Source organism: Protomyctophum bolini, assembly GCF_963924005.1.
Source record: "Protomyctophum bolini genome assembly, chromosome: 19".
NCBI lineage: Eukaryota > Metazoa > Chordata > Actinopteri > Myctophiformes > Myctophidae > Protomyctophum > Protomyctophum bolini.
In genome coordinates, this window is record NC_137880.1 from 26,148,299 (window position 1) to 26,171,934 (window position 23,636).

Below are 23,636 nucleotides of genomic sequence, written 5' to 3' on the forward strand. Positions count from 1 at the left end.
TTCGTTCCTGTTGTATTGCATGAATTGTATACAGTCAATGGTGCAACCCTGGGCACTCAGAGTGGGGTGGTAAATTGAAAGAATTTGAAGTTGCCATACCAACATCAAACAGCAATAGGCTATATAGTAATATTATCACAAATTACATTGTTCGTGCTTTACACTCATACAATAAAGATACAAAAGTTGTAATAAATAATTGCACAACTAAAAATAACTTGACAAGATAAATACACAATAAAATAAAGAAGAGAAAATGAAATGAATAGCCCAGCAAAGAAATACTATGTATTTTTAAATAATCGAAAACACCTTTAAACAGACCTTATATAGTTACAGGCAATGGCACAGTCCAATATAAAACGCACAGCAAGCGTTCAGCTAGTATTTCAGTTTAGGCTGCAAAACTAAATTAGACAAGCCTATCCATGCGTGAGCCGATTGCAGCCAATTCCATCCTCATCACACAGCACATCGCTTATGGGGGCAGATACACCACGACGGCGGTCTTGCCAGAACGACTTTTTCTCATTAATATAGGCCTTGGGCCGCCAACATAATGCATGGGGGCAAGAGAGGATTGGTAGCACCTCAAAACACCTTTTTGGAAAATATTGTCCGGCGCTCCAGCGGTAAGTGTCAACGTGTTTTAATTGAATATGACAGCTGATCCGTCAACTTCCAGCGATGCTCTGAAAACGATGCTCATGCAGTTACATTTTTGTTATTTAAATTTGAAAAAGGCAGTGATCTAATTAAGTAGCATTTTATTTTATTTTATTGCACTTTTCCATGTGCATCAGCATCCATTTATACTGCATGCATGGAGACAAATGGACCATCAGGAGTGATTGATTGAATAATGTATTAACAGATTAGAGAATTACAGTATACATTTCAAGAACAAGTCAATAAAAAACTGATAAAGTCAAGTGCGGATGCATGCATCTAGTGCGCATTTTCTCGTTTCTTGTTTAATTTAAAAGTAGGCTAAATGTGCTGGTGAGGTATTAGAGAAAGGCGATCGTGTGCAATGCATGGTTGTTTTTACATGTAAGACATTTTGTGCACTTTAACAACTTTCCCCCAACATTATGTGAGAAAGAACTGTTTGCCTGATTTAGATGGAAACATGCATGACCATATTCAAGGTTACATTGAAGTTATCATTATTATTAGGCTATTGAGTGGCAGAATGCTGCATTGATGGTAGCCTACAATAAGAAAACCATCACATTCTGATTGTCACCCAAAGACGGCGAAATACCACGGACTTTCTTTGGGTGAGACCGGGTTGGTCAGCCACATATATGTGATAATCAAAGACGGAAAGACACAAGGTGTCAATCAGAATTGATTGAGCCTGTTGTACCTGTAGGTCTTTAGATGTTTGTCTTAAAATTCTATAAAGCTATCGATTGGTATTTCTAGCCCAAATCATAACTTTGGGTATGCAGGCCAATTTTAACTGCAAGTAGGCATATAGACTTCTAATCGGTTAAATTTAGAAGTCTATATATTGTCTATTTGTGTCTATAAATGATAGGCCAATTATATGGATAAACTGCTGTAGGCCACTGTTGTCCACGCCCGGGGACAACAGTGGCCTACAGCAGTTTATCACCTGTTTATCACTGTTGTCCACGCCCGGGGACAACAGTGGTCTACAGCAGTTTATCAGATAAACTGCTGTAGGCCACTGTTGTCCACGCCCGGGGACAACAGTGGCCTACAGCAGTTTATCAGATAAACTGCTGTAGGCCACTGTTGTCCACGCCCGGGGACAACAGTGGCCTACAGCAGTTTATCCATATAATTGGCTCCCAACGCCCGGGAGCCGGTTGTGTCATTGGGCTATTGTTGGTCAATTTATACATAAGCAAAACTTCTATGACCATAATGTTTTGAGTTTAATTCATTATTTGCTTATTTGAACATTTGAATTCCGGGTATACCATTTTCATTTGGGATGGTCATAGACAAATTATATTTTAAACCAGGTGAAAACCTATACTGCCCATAGGCCTGAGTGGTTTTCAACCAGTGGTCAGGGGACCACCAGTGGTCCTTGAGGGGGTTCCAGGTGGTCCCCAGCTAAGTGATGGAGAGTTGGTACAAATGGGCCCTAATAGGTCTTTAACTCAATTTAGGCTCAAATGTCCTATAAATAATGGGACTTGACAAAAAGGGTTGAAAACCGTTAACAACAAACTCTAAGCAACAATGCAAAATGATGCAAGACATACATAGTTTGGAAATGGAAATCCAAGCTACCAAGCTGTCAAAGCAATGTCCTAATCAATATGCTTATTATAGGTCAGTATACTATAGGTGCATTATATGCAGCAATTAAATCTGTTTTGGACTAATTCCTTATTTGCATATCATGTTTCTCTTTCAGAAACAAGTTTTCTGCTGGGGAATGCCCAAATAGTTGAATGGCCTGTGGTTTATAGTAATGATGGATTCTGCAAGCTGTCTGGATACCACAGGTCAGAAGTCATGCACAGGAACAGCACATGCAAGTACGGATATACATTTATTTATATTATCAGGTCGTCTGGATATTTCTTATTTGAAATCCTTCAATAGATAACCTAAAAAGAATCACAGTTTGTGAAATGAGGTCCACCTTTGTTTGCTTTTGTATATCACATGGGGCATGCTTAAGCAAACATAAAAAGTCCATAGACTTGTCTGCCACATGACATCATGGGAGGCATGCTGATTTTGGGGTTGCATGAATAAGACAAACAACAAATCCATAGACTCGGCTGCCACATGACGTCATGTCTGAATTGAAAGGCAGACGTTGGAGGGGCTATAGTGCCCTTTAAAAACAAAACATTGTTATGTTGGCGGCGTTGAGATGTCAACCTATATTTAACCAGTTAAATATGCTTGCCTGATCTGTGCTCATTTTATCTGCAGCTTCATGTATGGAGACCTTACAGATAAGGAGACTATAGACAAAATAAGGCAGACATTTGATAACTACGAGTCCTCTTTCTTTGAAGTGCTGCTGTATGCAAAGGACAGTGAGTATACCTTTTAAGCCCAATTTCTTAATATATTCAAATTATGATTATTGCCTAACAGGATTTCAGGCCCAGGTCATAATCTTCACAAGATCTTCACAAGATCTTCTTCATAAGGTTTACCATTCTGCTGTAGGAACCATTTTAAAATGTTGCTCTTGCTTTCCATTACTTTTGCCTTTCATCTCGACCTTTCCAGGGACCCCGATATGGCTTTATATGCAGGTAGCGCCAATTAGAAATGAAAATGACAAGGTGGTCCTTTTCCTGTGTACCTTCCGAGACATCACACTTTTCAAGCAGCCCATTGAAGATGAAACAACTAAAGGCAAGTACTGTTTATATACCTGTGTCAAAGCTTCTCTACAAGAGACTGTAATCTTGGTATATAATATGATACAGCATAATATACAGATTATATTTTCCCTTATAGGCTATTTCTGTGAAGATTTACTGTATAGTAAGTAACCGACTGTCGTGGTAATTGTATGTGAATGTGAACCACATGTGATATGAGAAGACCCAGGGGCATGCTATGGCCAAGTGCCAGCAGTCCAAACACACATGAATGGCTGTGACTTAACTGACATTATTTTTGGTATATAACACTGACGATTTACAACTGTCCAGGTGTCATCTGTCCGGGTCAGTGGACAGTGGAGACAGCTTTGTAGGGATTTTGTGTGCCACCAAGTCTGTTACGTTAAGCAGAAATAAATGCCAATTCAGGTTTATAGGGAAGCAGTCTGCTGCTCAAGAAGTTAATATCTTATGTTCTTCTTATTGCTGACATAGTCAAAATATTAGGGAGAATACGTTGTTTAGACAAATGCAGCATTCAAAATTAACATAGTCAATGCTGCTTTTTTATGCCCACACTAAGTGAGTTTACACAAAGTAGGACAAGGATTACGATTGTATCACATTTCTGGATTTCTGAGTTCTTGTTGTGGTTACCCCGTAATGTGCAGTGTGATAACAGTCTGTCTTCTCACCACTGGGCAGGGGCAGGATTGACAAAGTTTGCCAGGCTGACCCGGGCCCTAACCAATAACCGCAACACCACAGTACAACAGCTAGAACCAATCAACACGTCTGAGGTCACTCAAGCACCCAAGCACTCCAGACTGGCAGAGGTAAGCAATATCAAAGGAGAGGATTAAATGCTTTTGTGGATGCTTTTTACCTGAAGTTTATACATAAAACGATACAGTCATGTAATTTGGTCAACAACAAAGAAACCCCTATTTACCTTCAGAGATGACTGAGTGCTGCAATACTTTATTAATTTATTTTTGTAGACCTATTATAAGAATATAATATATTTAAATATATACTATATTGTATCATTTTCTATCTTTACCTTATTTACCTAAAATATATTTTAATGTTGTCCTTGTTTACCGGCGCCGTAACACACCAACCTCACGAGACAAATTCCTTGTATGTGCAACAATACTTGGCAAATACAATAATTATGAATTTGGATGCCTTTTTTCCATCTGAACTGAAGGCCCTCCAACTGGGATCAGACATTCTGCCTCAGTATAAGCAAGAGGCCCCGAAAACTCCTCCCCAAATCATCCTCCACTATTGCGCCTTCAAGACGACCTGGGATTGGATCATACTCATCCTCACCTTCTACACAGCCATTATGGTGCCCTACAATGTCTCCTTCAAGAACAAGCACAATAACATGGTTTGGCTGGTAGTGGATAGCGTCGTAGATGTTATCTTCCTGATTGATATCGTGCTCAACTTCCACACTACCTTTGTAGGCCCTTCTGGAGAGGTCATCTCAGATGCTAAGTTGATTCGAATGAACTACCTGAAGACGTGGTTTGTTATTGACTTGTTGTCCTGTCTGCCGTACGATATCATCAACGCCTTTGATGAAAATATAGATGAGGTAAACATATTGAAATGGAATGTCTTATTGTTTCCTGCTGTACATTGAGTCTATATAAGTGTCATCCATGAAACAATCTATTGTCTCACATGTGAGAATATACTGTAGCATGTTTTACAGAATCAAAAATGCTATATTCTCACATGCGAGACAATAGATTTTTCTTTTTACTGTGTCTCTGTTGAGGACTCCATTATAAATCCCTCAAGGACAAGGCATCTCCGTGAAGCTTCAATTTTTCACAGGAATACGACACGGACAGAAGACTCTGTATTACCAGTAAGAGATTTCACGTTAAGTCAGCTCCAAATTACACATGTTTCACAGATGTTTGCAGACCTTTTTACTATTGCAATTGCCACTATCGATGCTGCAAGGAGATCTGGGGACCGTGTATATCTACACCAAGGAGGTTGCTTGAAAATCTATCCGTTCAATTGTGTTAAGATGTAGAAACAAGTCATTTATAAATGTTTTGTACCACCACTGCAAGCGTGGGCTGCAATGTGTCGGTTGGGTCAAGTTCAAGAAGGTCAAGTACACAGCAAAAATACTGAGTGTTCATTTAACTCTGAAAGAGTACAAACTGGACCCGTAAAGATCAAGTACACAGAAGATTCCTGAGTTTTAACTCTGAAGGCGTAAACATTGACCCATAGAGTTCTCCAAGAATCCAGTCAGAACCCTGATAACCAAAAAGCACCGACTTGGCACGACACCCGCAGAAGCACTCCTTGAAATCAGTACAATATATGTGGCTCACCTCTCAGTCAGCCGTATCTCTCTCTCTCTCTCTCTCTCTCTCTCTCTCTCTCCAGGGTATCAGCAGCCTGTTCAGCTCACTGAAAGTGGTCCGGCTGCTTCGTTTGGGTAGAGTGGCCAGGAAGCTGGACCAATATCTGGAGTATGGCGCGGCGGTCCTGGTCCTCCTTGTGTGCCTCTTCGGTCTGGTCGCCCACTGGTTGGCCTGCATTTGGTACAGCATCGGCGACTATGAGGTCATCGATGAGACCACCAACACCATTAAGATAGACAGCTGGCTCTATCAGCTGGCCATCAGCATCGGTTCCCCTTACCGCTACAATGTGAGCGGTACAGGCCAGTGGGAAGGTGGCCCCAACAAGGACACACTTTACATCTCTTCCCTCTATTTCACCATGACGAGTCTCACCACCATAGGATTTGGCAACATCGCTCCAACCACAGACGGGGAGAAGATTTTCTCTGTAGCCATGATGATGGTTGGCTGTAAGTAGTCCGACAACAATGCAGATGCAGCACTAATGAAACCATGTTTGCTAGTTTAACAAGGGAGATATTCTGGTACCCACTCCCGGTATAGGGGTGGGGACCAGAATATCTCCCTTGGTAGACCCACACCCACAGGAAAGCCCAATCCCAGGAGCTACTACCTAAAATTACATGCCAAGTTAATCTTAGTGAGTGCGTTTTTGTTTACTCGTTTGTTTTTCCTTGTACTTCAGTGGGAAAACAACACAAGCTTGAAAGATAAACTAAATCAAGTTGAAGGACAAAAGAGTTTGACTGGCTATATCATGCTTCAAGACTTCAAATAAGGCATGCTATTTTAATTGACTCATTCACCCATTAATAACAATGTCAGTATAAGCTTACAGGAAGTGGAAACAATCTGCATGCATTTATTTACTTGCATGCTAGACATGATAATGTGCTTCACAGCCCTGTAGGCTATCAAACAGCTGCCATTAATGTAATTAATGGACCATGACCTTTTTCCACATATAAAAGTCCAAAAGCAAATACATTAGGATGAACACACACCAACCACACATGATAGGTTTAGGTCACATTCTCACCAGAGAGCTTTGCTGCGATTAAAACGCATCCTGCTGCGCATTGTCAAAAAGTGTGCTTCGTTTGGCAGGTGTGAAGGCTCATTCGAATCCTAATGCGCAGCAAAGAACCGCATTTTACTCCGCCCAAAAACGGGGGTTTCGCTTTGCTTCCAATCGCACTTGACTACGATTCGGTGCAGGTGTGAATGCAATCCGCAGTAAATAAAGGAAATTAAGCAAACAATGTGGCGCGTGAGGAGCTGAACACAGTTGGAGACGGAGAAGGCATATTTTACGCAGCGCAAATATGTCCCGTTACTGTGGATAGACGTGGTCGAATGAGGAGACTGAAGCCCTGATCGAAATGTGGACGTGTACATTAATCAATTGCTTAAGAAAACACATAAAAACACTGCAGTGTAGCCTATTATAGCCTACAGAATATTCTGTCTGTCTGTCTGTCTGTCTGTCTGTCTGTCTGTGCGTGCCGTAAACATGGAGTGCTGTCACTGTGTGGGGACTGGGGAGTTATATCAGTGCGCTCATGCAGCGATGTGCCAAAAGAACAGTGCGTAGAGAGAGAGAGAAAGAGAGAGGGGGGGGGGTCCCAGGGCACGACACATGCACGTTATGAGTGTAATTTTATCACCATAGATTTCACTGTGTAGGCTAGTTTATGAATGGAACACATTGATAAAGGTTGCTGCGTTTCCAATTGCTGCGAATGACAGTGTGAAGGCAAACCGCAGGCAATTAAATATGCAAGAATCCCAAAATCCCCACCCATACGCATTCGAGTCTACCGAAGTATTAGGTGAGAATGTGACCTTAGTCTCCAAAAACTGAGCAGGAAAGATGACGGTAACAGGTACAGTCGCCCCAATTCCATCTCGCCCCGGCTTTTTTCCACCGACCTCACGCCGACCGCTCGGTGCGGCGGTTCTTGTATTCTTTATTATGTTTTACTGAGAATAAGGTTAGAAATACGTTTAGGGTTAGGCATAGTTTTACTGGGGTTAAGTTTAGGAATAGGGTTAGGTTGTTTAGGCATATATTTACTGAGGATAAAATTAGGAATAAGGTTAAAACCTTTTAAGCATAATTTACTTTAGGAATACCAGGCAGCGCAGTTCCGCTGGCAGTACGCACGAGGCAAGTTGGTAAAGGGGCGAGTTGTCTGTTAATCAAGATGACAGGTCTTCAACTGAAAAATGCAGAGTGCTAACTTAGCTCTGAGAATGTAAAATCATACCTGTGTGAAGTGAGCGGTAGTTACTGAAACATCCAGAACCCGGTTCCTGCAAACCACTCCGTGTCCTAAACGGTTGAGAAATTACAGTTACCGTGTTGCAGCTTTTCCGTGCTTAGACAGACAGACAGACAGACAGACATAGGGACACACATATCTGCCTATTGGAGTGGAGGCACCGCTCAAAAAAGGACCCGTTTACACTCTCAGAGTTAAATTAACACTCAGCATTTTGCCTTGTAGGAGTCTTTCTCTGTGCGTCTCCCAGTCGTCATGCCAAGTCAAATCATGCTCACACTATCTTGGTCATTACATGAAGCTGCATGGCCACAGAGCAGGACACCTCCCCTTTAGAATGCACTACAGCTACAGTAAGGATCAACATGTCAACTGCAATGAATCACATCAGCAGGGATGAGTATTATTACTGTACATAATCGTGAGTGACCTACTATGTACAGTGCTGCACTATACCAGTCAACCGAATTAGGGAATTAACCACGCTGCAGTTACATATATGACCAATTATCTAGTAGAATCTAGTCTAGATGATTAATTATTGCGCATCTGAGTTGATGACAAATTTACATTTTCAAACAAAACAAAACAAAACATTTATAAATTTGAATTGTTATCATTAAATAATGATACATGTCCAAAAAGATATAGAAACATCATAATCACCAATTCACCTTGAATTGACTCGAGTCATTTAGTTCACAATATGCTGTGGCTTCAGTGTTTTACACCACTGGAGATTATGAGTGATTGTGATTTATTCAAGGTGACATCTTCTGCACCTAGCATGATCTGTACTGAGATCATGTTATGCTTGGAATCACTGCCACTATTACTATTTATTTTTTAATTTACAGGGGTACCATGCTTTATTTACCAAACCATCTCTCTCCAATTTGTTTTACACTCTTGAATAACTTAAGAACTTATTTAATTGTGTACAGTAAAATCAAGTGGACTCATCAAAGGGATTATATTTGTTTTTGATGCAGGATAATAGAACTGAAAGGCACCTATAACAATATGAATCATTGGGTCCCTTAGCAAAGCAATTGGCACTAATGAACAAACTATAGCCTACTAGTTTCATCATCATCACCAAATGGCGTGAAGAGGTTACTCATTTTTCCTTGACAGATGCACCACTTGCTAGCAATCAGTTGATTTACAACCCCACAATTTAGAGCTTCTAGTTCTTTCATCATCATGTAGAGTGACGCATTAAAAAGAATGAGCGGAACCTAAACTGACAGCAGATCGAGCTTCAAGGTTTTCATTGTGAAACACCCATTACTTTGGTAGTATTTGGATCAGGAAAGATCACTCAGTCTCACTGACGTGTCAGAAGCAATTAGGGCCTGCAAATCTTCCACTACGGATCATGTGATAATGTGAGGAGGATGAAGTTAGTAAGCAATATAGGAAAGGGAGATTTTGCCCATGGGCAAGAAAGGGGTATATGGTCAATGAACCCTTCATGTTGCAGTAGATACGCAGCTTAAACTTTGCGATTCCAATGTAAAAACCTGAGACATTATAACTTACCCTTGAGTGGGTAAAACTTCACAATAAGGGATGCTAACTGACTCATTTGGGTCATTGTGGAGTTGAAGGAGAGCACTCTTGCTGTGGAAATGTGCATCGTAAATTAGGACGGGGCTCACTCCAGCAGTAGCTGTCCTATTTACTGTGTGTGTGTGTGCGTGTGTGCGTCCGTGAGTGCATTCGTATGTGTGAGCGATTGCGTGAGTGTGTGCATCCCTGAATCTGTATTATTCTGTGTGTGCAAACTAAGCACATTATCTACCTGCAGGGAGATACTGTAGAACTGTCAGCATGTATCTATATCGTTTGGTTTCCTGTATAAGTGTGTGTAATTGTGGATATAAATGATTCAGCAGTGTGTATAAGTGTGCTTGTTGTGGGTGCACGAGGCAGAGCAATAGGGGGGGAAAAGCACGCGACTCAATTTCATCTCATACTGTAGGATATATCTATATCTATACGGTATTCTACTCTGCACTAGACTCTAGTGCAAAGTAGAATACTCTAGTGACTAGAGTACCACAATATGCCGTGCATCTTACAATTAAATCCATCCCTTTGAGATGTACTTAGATACACATGACACTTATGACATTTTGTCCCAACCACAGACATTAAATGTTTCATGATGCTGGTGGAAGAAGAGGAAAGGATGAGCCAAAGCTATAAAAGCAAACTTTGCAACCACAACCAAATATTCTCCCAACTATTTACGAAGTGCAGTTTATTTATAGTGTGATGTTAAACCAAACAGCAACTGCACACAACATCTTTGTCAGGCTATATTTATACCCATTGTGTCTGACCTTCTACACATCAATCTTGTGTTCCAGCCCTGCTGTATGCTACCATCTTTGGGAACGTCACCACCATCTTTCAGCAGATGTACACCAACACAAACCGCTACCATGAGATGCTCAACAATGTGCGTGACTTCTTGAAACTTTATCAGGTCCCAAAAGGTCTGAGCGAGAGGGTAATGGACTTCATAGTTTCTACCTGGGCAATGTCTAAGGGTATTGACACGGATAAGGTAAGAGCAAGTTCCTAGCTAGTATTATTTTGCATCATTATTTAGTTTTAATAATAAGTGGTTAATCATTTCTCAATCTGCTTTTCTCAGGTTCTCTCAAGTTGTCCCAAAGACATGCGAGCCGACATATGCGTTCACTTAAACAGACAAGTGTTCAACGACCACCCAGCATTTCGACTGGCCAGCGACGGCTGCTTGCGCTCCCTGGCTGTGGAGTTCCAGACCACACACTGTGCACCGGGAGACCTCATATTCCACATAGGAGAGAGTGTTGACACCCTCTGCTTCGTAGTGTCTGGCTCACTGGAAGTCATCCAGGATGATGAGGTCATTGCCATTCTAGGTAAGCCAACATTTTGTCATGAGCTTGTTTTCATAGGCCTTCAACAGTTCTATCAATCAACCTTAATTAAGCGTAATAATTTCTCCTCTTCCCTGCTCATACAAACCAAGAAAACAGTAACAAAAAACAAAAAAAGTTTAAATAACATTTAAATAAAGATTAACCACTTAAATCCAAGCATCCACATTGTGGGGAAAACATTTACAAGTTTGTAGATCAGCTATATTCAGCAAAGATATTTAATTTATAATGAAAACAGAACATACACTAGCATAGAGCCCTGAGGGACTCCGGTCAACCAACGTTTGGGTTTAAGTGGTTAAACTCAGGCACCGTTGCAACCACTACATAGAGGGAATGCGAATGCATAAAGTGAATGGGAAATCGAGTGGCAAAATGAGTTTAATGTCGTTTAATGCAATCAGATATGACTTTTCTGTTTGGATGTATGGGCTATCAAGGCCAGAAAAGTAGTTTTTTGCCTTCCTGCATAACTTCCGGGTATGATGATTATGTCACACGCATACCCTCTATTAATGGCAAGTATTTCCGAGTCGCAAAATCAAAACTAACTTTAACTAGAGGTCTAACACTCGTACAGTAAGGTGGTCCCTGCAGAAAATACTTAGAAATACCTGAGTTTGTAAAGGTTGCAAAAAAAGAACGATACCATAGTAGCAAAACCAGATGACTTTCATGACTTTAACGGACTAAAGGTCCTTGCAGACTGGACGCGTTTTGCGGAAAAACGCTGCTATAAATCCGAAAAACTTGTGTGCTTTATTGTGGAGAAATTTTCATGCATGGCTTTATAGTAGTTTTATTTGTTATAATAAAAATGACTGAATTTTGACACCAACCAGGTAAAGGTGATGTGTTTGGAGATGTGTTCTGGAAAGAGGGCACACTGGCACGTGCTTGTGCCAACGTGAGGGCGCTAACCTACTGTGATCTGCATGTCATCAGACGAGAGCCTCTGATGAGGGTGCTTGAGTTCTACACAGCCTTTGCCAACTCATTTGCCCGAAATCTAATCCTCACCTGCAATCTGCGAAAACGGGTAGGAAGAATACTTATATTATAAACATTAATCAGAATGTCAAATGATTTATTCTATTTGTTAGTGCCTGTTATTCCCTATAAACAGATTCTGGTCAGGGGCGCTGGAAGGTATCTATAGCAGGGGGGCAGGGGGCTGACTTTGGGGAGGGGGGGGAAGTGCAAAATGTCTGTGTTTAATGGCGTAAAAAATAGTTATTTAGCACATAGCACAACACACAGTGCACACACACAAAATATGTTCTATTTCACCAACAGTCTGTGATGGATTGTACAGTTACTTGTATTGGAAATTAAAGCGCCTGTGTATTATGAATATCCCAGAGGCTAGACCAAGGATTCTCAACCTGGGGGGTTGCCAAATTATTTTGGAGGCCCCCAGATTATTATTAAAAAAAACATCTTTAATTTTTTGTGTAACTTAATGGTCCCCTAGTGGGACTGATTGAGGGTAGCTACTGGGATGTAAGTCGGGACTTGATCACTCCCGGCTGGGTCGCCTGAGTGAGGGGTATGATGTTGAGAGACCCCAAACCCCGTCGACCTCAGGATACATCACTGAGGATACGTCCCAGGTGCATCCATGCGATGTTTGTTTTTTGTTATTGTAGTTATAAAGTATGTGTTGAAATATTTATCGTGCTTACTATTTCTGTCTTCTGTGAAAATAAGACAATCTATTATTCATTTGCACACATTTAGAAACATTTTGTAGTTAAGAATGAAGTTAAATAGTTCTGATAGCATGTATGCATTTGCTATGCATACCAAAACCGTGGACGTCACAAACGACATCCAGACTTGCGAGTGCAGTGTGCCCTGTTGCTCCGATCTGTACCAAACTTTGCACAAACACTATAGTACTAGTGACAGTGACACAGGCGCACCGTAGTCACACTAGGGGCCACATTGTACAACGGAGCCACGTTGCACACCCCTGCTTAGTGCTGCCATGTTTTGTTAAAAAGCAGGACATTTTGGTGGCATTAAAGAACAAATAGTGGGCATCAGAGAAAAGGGGGATTTGTTTCTTTTGTTTTTTTGTGTTACAAATTGCATTATAATTTTTAATCTACTCAACCCAGATCCCAATTACGTTACAAGGTCCTGTCACTCGTAACATCTTCCTGCCATTTATATTGTCCCTCTATGATGAGCATAACCCCATGTCACTAACCAAAGGCAGAGAACACTGACCCTGCCGTATTTACAGGTGATCTTCAGAAAGATCGCTGATGTGAAGAAGGAGGAGGAGCGTCGTAAGAATGAAGTGGCTCTCTCCATTCCCGATGACCACCCTGTGCGCAAGCTCTTCCAGAGGTTCAGGCAGCAGAAGGAGCCAGGAGACACCACGGAGCACCAGCCGGATTCAAACTCCTTCCAGCTCCTCAAGCAGACAGGCAGCACCACTATGACGAATAATTACACCTCCATTGCAAGTGCAGGACAAACGGGCAATGCACCCTCCAACGGTGTCTCCTGTGTGGCTACTGTCTCCAGGAATACTCCTATGCAGTGTTCATTAGCATTTATCCACACTGAAGAGGTGGGTCAGAGCTGTGACAAAGAGGTAATGGAACTCAAACCCCGGCCTTGTATAGTGGAGCATAAGTCCATAGGTGTTGCCAATCCTATGCGGCCCAGGGGTGGAGGCAGAGAGGGCACTATAGCCGGTATCACCAGCGGCATAGGTGGCCGAGGCTGGGCAAAGATTATAAATGCCACGTCAATGGCGCCACTTGCTATTGAGCAAGAAAGCCAGTCAAAAATAGAGCAGGACTGGGCTGTGAATGAATCACATTCAGCAGAACAATTAACTGCAGATGGCAAGAATGCAGAAGGTGGAGAGCTGGGCAGTGTAGCTGGCGGAAAAAGTACAGGAGAAAGCGGTGAAGAAATGAGTGCCCTGTACGAAACAGACTCGTGCGACAGTGGCATTACCAAGAGTGACCTGCGCATTGACAGGGCTGGGGCCTCACGCAGCCCGTTTGAGCGAAGTCCTATGGAGCTACTGGAAAGAAGTCCCTTTGAACACAGCCCTGGGGTTGAAAGTCTGGGCTCCCTGAAACACTCCTTTGTGCAGAACATGTCAGAACAAGCTCTTCTCCAAGCAACGCTCCGTGAGACCAAGCGAGAGCTGAGGGCCGATATCCAAATGCTAGGTGGCCGACTGTCCATCCTCGAGTCTCAGGTGAGCGAGGTACTCAGACTGCTGTCAGTGAAAAGACGGCTGTCACTTCCACAGACTTCAGCCCCCAAGATGAGAATCAAAAGCCAAGATCCCTGTGCTGTTCCCAGGGCTGTCACAGCAGAAGGAGATGACGGGTAATTTTAAACATCAAGAAAGGTTTACTGATTATTAGGAAATGTAAATGTAACCTGTAATTCAAAGGCAATCATTGGAAAATCTTAAACTATTTGCATGTCCAGCTGGATTCTGGTTTACCAAAGAAATGCATGCATTATGCAGATTACTGCATGCAATATACTTTGGTCATGTTACATCAGCACTACAATCTCCCAGGGATTCATGTTATGTAATCTTTCTCTGAAAAACACTATAATGTCCTGTCTCTATTTAAACCTATTTAACACACCACTACATAAAGCACAATTAGTCCATAGTACTAGCTATTTTACCTAATAGACTAGACTAGAATTTGATTTGATCTATAGACTTGGACAGTTTTCCAACATTGTGCTGCAACCCCAATTTAACTAATGAACCTATGAACCTAACATATCTGGGTATGTGCCTTGCCTGCCTATAATACCCCTTTCACACAGAAAACACAGGTTTGAGTGGTATTGGACACGTTTGGTCCTGGTATTCACACCAGACCCCACATGATGTTGCTGCCTGAAGCATTATCAAAGGTGGGTATTTACTGTGGGAAATGTATTCATTACTTGGTTTGTTACTTTGGTGTGAAAGGGGTATACAAAAGGCACCGGCTTCAAGAATGGAAAGCTATTTGTATAAGGCTGCAGAAATGCAAACAGCTACCGCTATTCAGTGACTTTACTACTGCATAATTATGAACCGAAACTGTGAACATTTAGTTTTATTACCATGTGCATGTGTAATAGGAAAAAAACTTGAAATGAAATTATGTAAATGTGTATTTCAATATTTTTTTGTATTAAATTATTTCAAATTCTGTAAATGTGAGAATATATATGCCTTTGCAAACAACCTGAATAAGGTCAATAGTGGAGCATATTGTCTTGTTTATTCTTATTGATCTTTTAACTCAGGTATACATTATACGGTAGGTTGATAAGTAGAACATTTAACATGCTAATATCAACAACAATTTTGTTTGTGTATATATATATTGTGTATAGACCACAAGCATGTGATCACCAGCCAAATAGTCTAGTCTATTATGTTATGCTATATGAAATATGAATAATTAATTATCTCGCATGCATCCAGTAAATCTATCAACAATGCAATAAAGAATGATCACTGTTCACAATCTTGTCTCATTCCTCCTCCTTACAACCAGACAGTGAGTTATTAATTAACATTGGCATTCAGAATTCCTTGAAGAAATTTAATTTGAGTAGAAAAAGTAGGCTATAGTAGTCATCCGAAATTGCAGGGGGCACTGCAGCTCTACTTAGTTTGTTTTTACAGAATAGAGGAAGAGAAAGAAGACAACCTACAGAAAGCAGTTCACAACAGCTGGGGAAGGATTTTGGAACTAACTTTTACACACACCTGGAACTTGGCAAATCTGAAGTAAGTTAGTAAGTTGTTGTTACACAACTTACTTTGCTATTACTTTGCAACAAATTGCTATTCGACCAGATGTCAAGGATAATTACCTAGTTATGGACAGTGGAGTGGTGGACACTGGACAGTAGCATACTTACTTGAATACAGCACTTACAGTAAGTAAATTCGGAAATTTGGATACCTTTATGACTATCACTCTATCACACAAAAACTACATGATGAATTAACCAAAAATAGCAGATCTACAAACTCACAACACAGGAACAGGAAAATGTCAACAAATATATCAGCCATTTCCATATATCATCATAATGATCATCATCATCTTCATCATTGGTCCTATTAGGCACTAATGCTCATGATAAAAATGGTACAAAAAAATCACACCCGTGTGAACTGAGTGGTGCAACTCTCCTCTCGATCCCCCCTCCTCTCTCTCTCATTAGCAGGCAACAGTGCAGCACTAATACTATCTCTCTCTCTCTCTGTTTCTGGCACAACAGCGCCCCTACTGGTACTCAGTCATATACTGGTGCTCATGGCCACATACTGTAGGTGAACACATAGGTCATTGCTGTTTCTTGGAGTGGTTGCACCACTCAAAAAATCTATTTGGTCTGCGTCTCATAGGAGGGCTGTGGACACTGCTGAAACCAGCCTAGCATCTACCAGTGACATCATCGTTAGGCAGATAATGTTTTTCAACAAGATTTCACATAATTTCTTATTTTGATTTGTATTAACGCGACAACAATGTCTTCCATTATAGCATGCCAACTTTCCAGGAATAGAAACCCTGCATTTTCTATTAACTTAGATTCCCTCATCCCCCCACCATCGATGTCACTGGTATGCACTAGGCAGGTTTCTGAACTCTCCTCTGAGGCACAGATAGGATAGACAAAAATGGTACCATGTTATAATGAGCATTAGTGAGGATCAAATATATGAAGATAGGTTGAAAATGGGCAAAGTGTTTTTTAAAGAAAATACTCCTAAACTCCAGTACCAAGTGCAAATTTGACCTTATACTTTACTCATGCTGGGACTGAGTAGCTACGTTGTCCACTACTGGTTATAACTCATATGGTTAGAAAAAGATCCCACTGCTACTGCATCTCTGCTCAAAAAAACTAGAAGACAACAAATTATGTTATATTCCATCTAGATGGACATCCAGCTTCCACCCCACAGTGGAGACGAGCTGTCAGTGGTCGACATGCACACGGGCGGGGAACCTTTGCGCATCATCCTCGGTGGGTACCCAGAGGTGAAAGGCGACACCGTGCTGGCCAGACGCGCCTACGTCCGAGATCACCTGGACCACCTGCGGAAGGTGTTGATGTTCGAACCGCGGGGACACTACGACATGTACGGCGCCCTACTGGTGCCCAGCGAGCTCCCCGAGGCCCACCTGGGGGTGCTCTTCATGCACAACGAGGGCTACAGCACCATGTGTGGACATGCCGTCATTGCACTGGGGCGATACGCCCTGGACTATAACGTCGTCAAGGAGCCACAGTCACCAGAGACTCAAGTGAACATACACTGTCCCTGTGGGCTGGTCAAGGCCTTTGTAGAGTACTCTGATGGGAAATCGGGAGGGGTGAGGTTTCACAGTGTGCCAGCATTTGCATTTGCGACAGGTAAGGTACAATGGACAGTCTTAAGCAGTAAAATGTTTAAAAACCTGCCTGTTAAAAATCTGTTAAGCTCTGAGAGTGCACCCATGTAACTCTCAAGTGCTACAAATGTATAAATACACTTTTACATTTTGCTGTATGTTTTCATCATACAAAACGGTTCTCAGCAACACAATTCCACTGATGAGTAAAGGAAAGCGACACATTACAGCTTTACAATAAGTGTCGCCAAACATGTCCAAACAGATTACAAATGTGTTTGTTTGTCAGATGTGACCGTGGCAGTGGAAAAGTTTGGTGATGTCGTGGTTGACATAAGCTATGGAGGAGCGTTCTATGCATTCGTAGATGCCCAGAGGTTCGGCTTGGATGTGTCAGAGTCTAGGACTCAGGATCTTGTGGACGTCGCCACTGCAGTGACCAAAGCTGTGAAATCTAAAGTAAGATTTCTACAGTTATTACAGTACAGGAGAAAATAATCTCTTAATAGTCTTATTCCATTATAGTCTATGCCAGTGGTTCTCAAAGTGGGGTCCAGGGAACCTCAGGTTCCGTGACCAAACATACAAAGTATACTGTAATGCGCACCTCAAAACTAATGATAGTGGCAGGCAGCCTACTGTCCATGCAAGTAAAGGCAGGTTGGGAAGGTTCATGCTATGATCCTAACATATTGTGCAGTGAGAGACGCCACCTGCTGGACTTTAATGAGAGCCAGTGTTGTTAGCTATAAGTAAGTGATATTGAACAGCCAACAGCACTTTTGTTTTTCGATCCACCATCCACCATCACCCAGGGAGAGACAGGACTGTTGGGCACTGTTTTGATAAATGGTAAATGGTGCATTTATATAGCGCTTTTATCCAAGGCGCTTTACAGAGATTGTGCATTACATTCACCCATGCCGGAGGAAACCATGCAAGGCACCAACCTGCACATCGGGAGCAATTGTGTTTATCTTGATGGCACAGGCATGATAAAGGTCTTGTACAGGGGCATCACAACTGGGTCATCACAACTGACTTTACTTACCGACAGTTCACCCTGATTGTCTATAGGTGAAACTGCACCACCCAACCAGTGATGACCTGGCCTTTCTCTATGGTACCATCCTCACAGACGGCAAAGATGTTTATTCCACTGATCCCACTGCCAATATGTGTGTGTTTGCAGAGGCACAGGTATGTATGGTCGAGATATGTATTTGTTACATCCCGTATTATACAGGATGTATAATGTATACAGATTCAATTTATTTTGGTTTCTCGACATTGTAGCAACAGTGGGTGTCCTGTCCTGTCAGACAGGCAACAGGCAGTGTCTACTGGTTGTCTGGTTGACGCAACACAAGTCAGCCAAGTCTATGGGCTTTTTATGTTTGCTTTAGGTATGCTCGTCTGTGTCTCATAGGAGCTCAGAAACAGGCCTACCAGTGGCACCGTTAGGCAGATTTCTTTTTCAAAACGGTCACACAGGTTCACGTGCATAAAAATAGCATTTTGAGTCAATGGAAAGTTTGAACAGAAAAAGACAATGTAGCATTTAGAACAAACTAGACTGGAGAACACCATTAGAGCTGATACGCTAGCCAGAAAGCTTCAAACAAACAACCAGGTGGACTTCTGGAAAGCGGTCCGTGTTATGAACTGCAACAAAACACCTCTACTTTGAATTGTATCAACTGCTCGCTTTTATCCTTTTTCCATGTTGTTTGACTTTTTGGTTTTTTGTACGTTGATCTTATGTGATATGGACTATTGTCTGAAATAAAGAATATATATATATATATATATATACTCTCCCTGCCGCAGGTGGACAGAAGCCCTTGTGGTTCTGGCGTTACGGCTCGTGTGGCTCTACAGTACCACAAGGGCCTCATCCAGCTCAACCAGACCCGGACCTTTCAGAGTGGGGCTACGGGATCCCAGTTCACAGGAAAAGCTGTCCAGGTACCACAATGTCTCACGATAGAAATCAAGTCTACAATTAGTTCAGTTCACTAAAAGGTGAACGAGGGTGGATGAGTTATCAGAACTGGGCCACTGATAAGACAGCTCGAGGTGAAAGTACTCTGGGTTGACTGTCATGGTCATAGTCATTGGCCAAAGGTCTGTATCAGTTTGAGGTATAGCTTAGCTCTGCAAGGCTTCTTGTAATTGGGGTCAGTCAGAGTGCAGTGTGCACAGTTAGAGAGTTGCACAGATTGTGCACATGGACAGCTCTAAAAGCTTCTGGAAGCAGGAACTAACTTTGTGAACTCTTAGAATGTTTGTACATACCGTAGATTGAAAACATTTTTGTATATAATACCTATGGTATTACCAAGAAATGGACACTGATAAACGAGTGAAGGTGCCCCCACCTCCAAAAATCATCTTTGAGTAGCTTTGTATGTGATATTTATTTTGTATTTGGGGAATTTTAAGTACTATAATCTATGTTCCATATTTGATTCTCATTGTAGTATTTTGTATGTAATAACATAAATCATTGCTGTCGGTGGAAACCTTGTACAAAACGTTTTACTTTTCTGGAAATGGAAACAAGGACCTAAGTTCCAATATAGTTATTATTTAATCACAAGCTCTTGTAAATACTCTTCATTGGTTAAGTAAAACCCACATACACTTAGCCACGTTCAACCTGGCATCTTTGTGGACATGTCATTTTCAAATGTTCAGAAATAGCCAATGTAATAAAACTAAAAGCTAATATGACACTTTGAGAGCTTGTCGAGACACTTCTTCTTGCACACCACTTTGGGGCCCCGCACGCACCTGCAGTATCCTCCCGACCCACAGGTTGACACCATTGTCTTTCCCTCTGTTCAGGAGACCGTGTGTGGAGACCATAAGGCTGTGGTGGTGGAGGTCGCCGGCAAAGCATTCTACACTGGCGTGTCTCGTTTTGTACAAGAGTGTGATGACCAGCTTACACATGGATTTCTAGTCAAATGAGAATGGATGACATCTAGTGTTTCTATGTATCGATAACAATATCTTTCGTTTGACCCTGAATACACAATGCCACAATGGACCGAATGAGGAATGCACAGTATTCAGCACAAAACTAAATTCTTCCCTATAAAGCTTAGTTATTTTTTAATTACATGTGTACAGTTTTTCCACAAAATGTATATTAATTCAGTTCAATTGTAATAAACATTACCTTGAATTCAGCCCGCTTCTCCCAGTTGGCTGTCCAGTCTGTGCTCGCTGCCTGATGTCATGACCTCCCATTCCAGCCCCACAACGGGAAGATGTTGCTGTAAATCAAACCACAAAACTCCAAAATTGTACCAAATAAAAGCATTGGGTTATGAGCTTGACACTGGGTTCCATCATAAGGTGTATTATCAGGATATTAAATAATGACTTCATAGCTGGATGTGAGATACACATACGATGGTAATACAAATCAAGACCAAACCAGTTATTCTGAAATCTACGTTGCAACTATCTGCATTCTGCATAATATGACAATGCTGTGAATGCTTTATTCCGTATAATAAACTTGTGATAAGAGACCTGGATAATCTTTGAGACTTACCGGTAACTCTAAAGCACTTTGGCCTAAGGAGAGAAACTCAAAGAACAGGGTGAACATGGGCTGTGTGATTTTCTTCTGACATCCTGATTATTTTTTCTGGTCTGCTCAGCATCAACACTTTCAAGTGGTAATCCATGACAACATGTTGAATAATTCTTCAAAAAAATAAAACAGACAAAAAACACCCATGATAAATGGATGTTGAGTATCTTGTACAGTGACAGTTACTGACCACTAGAAGGAGCTAAGAGACAGGTTCCTAACCTGTCCCCACTTTTAACCTGGTGTCCCAATGTTGGACATGTTCTAGTTCTAGTCTTAGAAAATGACCGATCTACAAGTTCACAATGCATTGCGATGCGACGCGTTGTGAGCTTGTGTTAGTCAAGATGAAGATTTGTTAACATAGATCTTCTCAAGGTCACACAAATCAGTAATCGGGGAAAAACAAATGTCAACATTTAAAGCATAATCTGTCATCTCTAGACTTACTATCTATACACACAGTCACAGAGAATATTTGTGTACACCTGAGAAACAAATTGCGCTTTTCTACATTTGATCTTGTTACAGTAAATCCTGATCCAGTCTGTTCAAAAACACAACAAACAAAAACAACAGCTTTTCTACAATAAAAAACTGCAAACAAAGTAACGTTTCTCCCATTTATTAACCTCAGATCATCATACAATGGAAGGCGATTTAAAATTAAATTATAAAAGCCCAATGAAGGCAACGCCCATTTTGGGCAGAGGGGGTTAAAAGGAGGATAATTCAGATGATCCCCTTACTGTATATATTCCAGATCTGTGGTGGTTCCAGACTTTATTGTCCAGTGTAAATCCAGTTGATGCGTAGGTAACATAGTCGAACTACCCAGTAAAAATGTAAAAGGAGGGCAGTGCTGTGATAGGGGAAGGGTGAGTGTATTGCATTGACTGGGTATGGTTTTACTGTCATTTAGCATAGTACTTAAAATGCCTGTGTACACGTGTAACAAGCAGTCAACCTTATATAATATTTATACATGTATAATCTATGACATGAGAGTCCACACTTGTTGAGAAATTGCAGATGAGGCCCAGGCCTCAGGAGTAGCCTCTCAACAATAATATCAACAGAGTTAAGGCCAGCTCTTAACAGAAAACATCCGTAAAACATACAGCTATATCAATACATAAACGTTGCATGTCAATAATGTTGAATGGAAAAGAAGGCCTCCCCCCCAACATTCTTCACTTGTACTTAAAACCACTTTCATCCAACAATGCATCGTTTCTTGTTTCAGTCCCTGTATGGTTTTAATTGCAAGAGAAAAACGGTGTAAAGGGAGTTTCTCACAAGTCTTTCTCGACGTCGCTAGGACAACTCAGGAAGTGCATCAGTGCACCCTGTCACTCGTTGAAATCGTTCCATACAAAATGGCCCCTTGGTTTTTATGGAATCATCTTCTTGTCTGGTCCAAAACTCGATCAAAGTTTAAGCCTTGAGTAAGTCTATTAGCTGCACAGTTCATTGTGCATGGTTACTTACATATAAAAAACAGCATGGAATGGATTCTACCAAATAATTGTGGTGATTTTGGATACGTTCTCCAGCTTTCACTCTAGAGGCATGAACGCTGGAGAGCTTGTCCAGAGGGAATCATTTCTGCTCTTGCCACGTGACTCCATGACCTGGCTGATTTCACACTCACCCAGTGAGAAATGTCCTATTTGGTCATGCATGACATCTTTTTCGGCTCCTGCTCCTTTTAACATAGAGTACAAAAGTCAGAGGGTGAAGAGTCAAAAACATGTTTTCAATGGTTCTGCAAAAACAACGAATCAAGGCCATGGTTTATTCAAGCGGAGCTGGGCGGTGGTGTTGGCCGAGAATGTTGCAGAATGAAGATGTCAGTCTGACACAAAGTGAAAGGAGGACAAGCCGATCAAGTGGCCACAGCCAGCATGGGAACTTTGAGGGTACCAGATAGTGAGGTCAATCCCACTTAGAAGTTAAGCTTGGTGACTGGTCGTTCTCGGCAAGAATCCGTGGTCTGGCTGTTTATGCGCTTGCGGTTGCGTTTCATCTTGGACAGGTCTTTGTCAAAGACCTCTCCCGATCGCAGAGCTGACACTAAATCGTCAAACTCGCCACCATCTTCCTCGCCGTTTTCCTTGGCTTTACGTGCCTTTCGCTCTTTTTCCCTCTGTTCCTTCAGCTATGAGAGAAAAAAATCTGATCAGATTTATATTGACACAATGAGCAAATGCACACTTGCTTGTTTATGTTATTCATGAGGAAAAGTTAAATCAACAGCAATACAAGCAAGCTGATGTGGTGTTTTCCATGGTATACGTTTTGTAATCCAATGATAATTCCAATTTATACTTTCTCATCGTTTGGCAAAAAAAACAATGCCTATTTTCTTGTGACACCACTGTGCGACAAAGCATACATTAGCCTTTACCCTTCTGTTTTGCAGCATATGGAAGTCACTGAATGCATACCTGAGCTTCCATTTTGGCCCTGCGTTCCTCCTCTTCCTTGCGTTTCCGCATGTTCTCATTCTCCTGCTGTGCTTCAGAGAACGACTGCAGGAACTGGTCAAAGATGCCAAAGAACTCATCTGGCTGCATCTTGCTGGCATCTTCGCCAAAGTGCTTTACTGCCTTCAGGAACTGGGGGGCCACAGAAAGGGTGACG

The 23,636-nt window shown here is 41.6% G+C and overlaps 3 protein-coding genes across 5 annotated transcripts in view; 2 read left to right on the forward strand and 1 right to left on the reverse strand.

The window, feature by feature from the left end:
• Nucleotides 1–559: 559 nt before the first annotated feature.
• Nucleotides 560–14,615, forward strand: LOC308334635 (voltage-gated delayed rectifier potassium channel KCNH5-like; the record flags this gene model as incomplete). The annotated part of the gene is made up of 12 exons (XM_080791439.1): nt 560–632; nt 2,402–2,525; nt 2,932–3,038; nt 3,238–3,387; nt 4,044–4,174; nt 4,552–4,947; nt 5,134–5,226; nt 5,766–6,195; nt 10,410–10,609; nt 10,700–10,952; nt 11,816–12,012; nt 13,225–14,615. The coding sequence occupies 12 exons, from the start codon at nt 560–562 to the stop codon at nt 14,338–14,340; spliced, it is 3,270 nt and encodes a 1,089-aa protein (XP_080647565.1). The 3' UTR covers nt 14,341–14,615.
• Nucleotides 14,616–15,666: 1,051 nt separating this feature from the next.
• l3hypdh (trans-L-3-hydroxyproline dehydratase) lies at nt 15,667–21,489 on the forward strand. Its single transcript, XM_080790193.1, has 6 exons — nt 15,667–15,759; nt 16,925–17,402; nt 17,670–17,839; nt 18,458–18,580; nt 19,211–19,348; nt 20,231–21,489. The coding sequence occupies exons 2-6, from the start codon at nt 16,925–16,927 to the stop codon at nt 20,354–20,356; spliced, it is 1,035 nt and encodes a 344-aa protein (XP_080646319.1). The 5' UTR covers nt 15,667–15,759; the 3' UTR covers nt 20,357–21,489.
• Nucleotides 21,490–21,599: 110 nt separating this feature from the next.
• The window catches only part of daam1b (dishevelled associated activator of morphogenesis 1b), a 54,406-nt gene continuing 52,369 nt past the window's right edge, over nt 21,600–23,636 (reverse strand). For all 3 annotated transcript variants that reach the window (XM_080791654.1, XM_080791652.1, XM_080791653.1), the window contains 2 exons: nt 23,441–23,611; nt 21,600–23,151 (listed from right to left, as the gene is read on the reverse strand). In XM_080791654.1, coding sequence (XP_080647780.1) covers nt 22,939–23,151; nt 23,441–23,611 — 384 coding nt within the window. In that variant the 3' untranslated portion in view covers nt 21,600–22,938. The remainder of the gene's footprint in view (nt 23,152–23,440; nt 23,612–23,636) is intronic.

Bases quoted from the DNA above. Each gene is read 5' to 3' on its own strand.
- l3hypdh (XM_080790193.1), top strand. From the start codon at position 16,925: ATGGACATCCAGCTTCCACCCCACAGTGGAGACGAGCTGTCAGTGGTC. The intron at 17,403-17,669 runs GTAAGGTACAAT...TTTGTTTGTCAG, and splicing joins AGCATTTGCATTTGCGACAG to ATGTGACCGTGGCAGTGGAA. The intron at 18,581-19,210 runs GTATGTATGGTC...TCCCTGCCGCAG, and splicing joins GTGTGTTTGCAGAGGCACAG to GTGGACAGAAGCCCTTGTGG.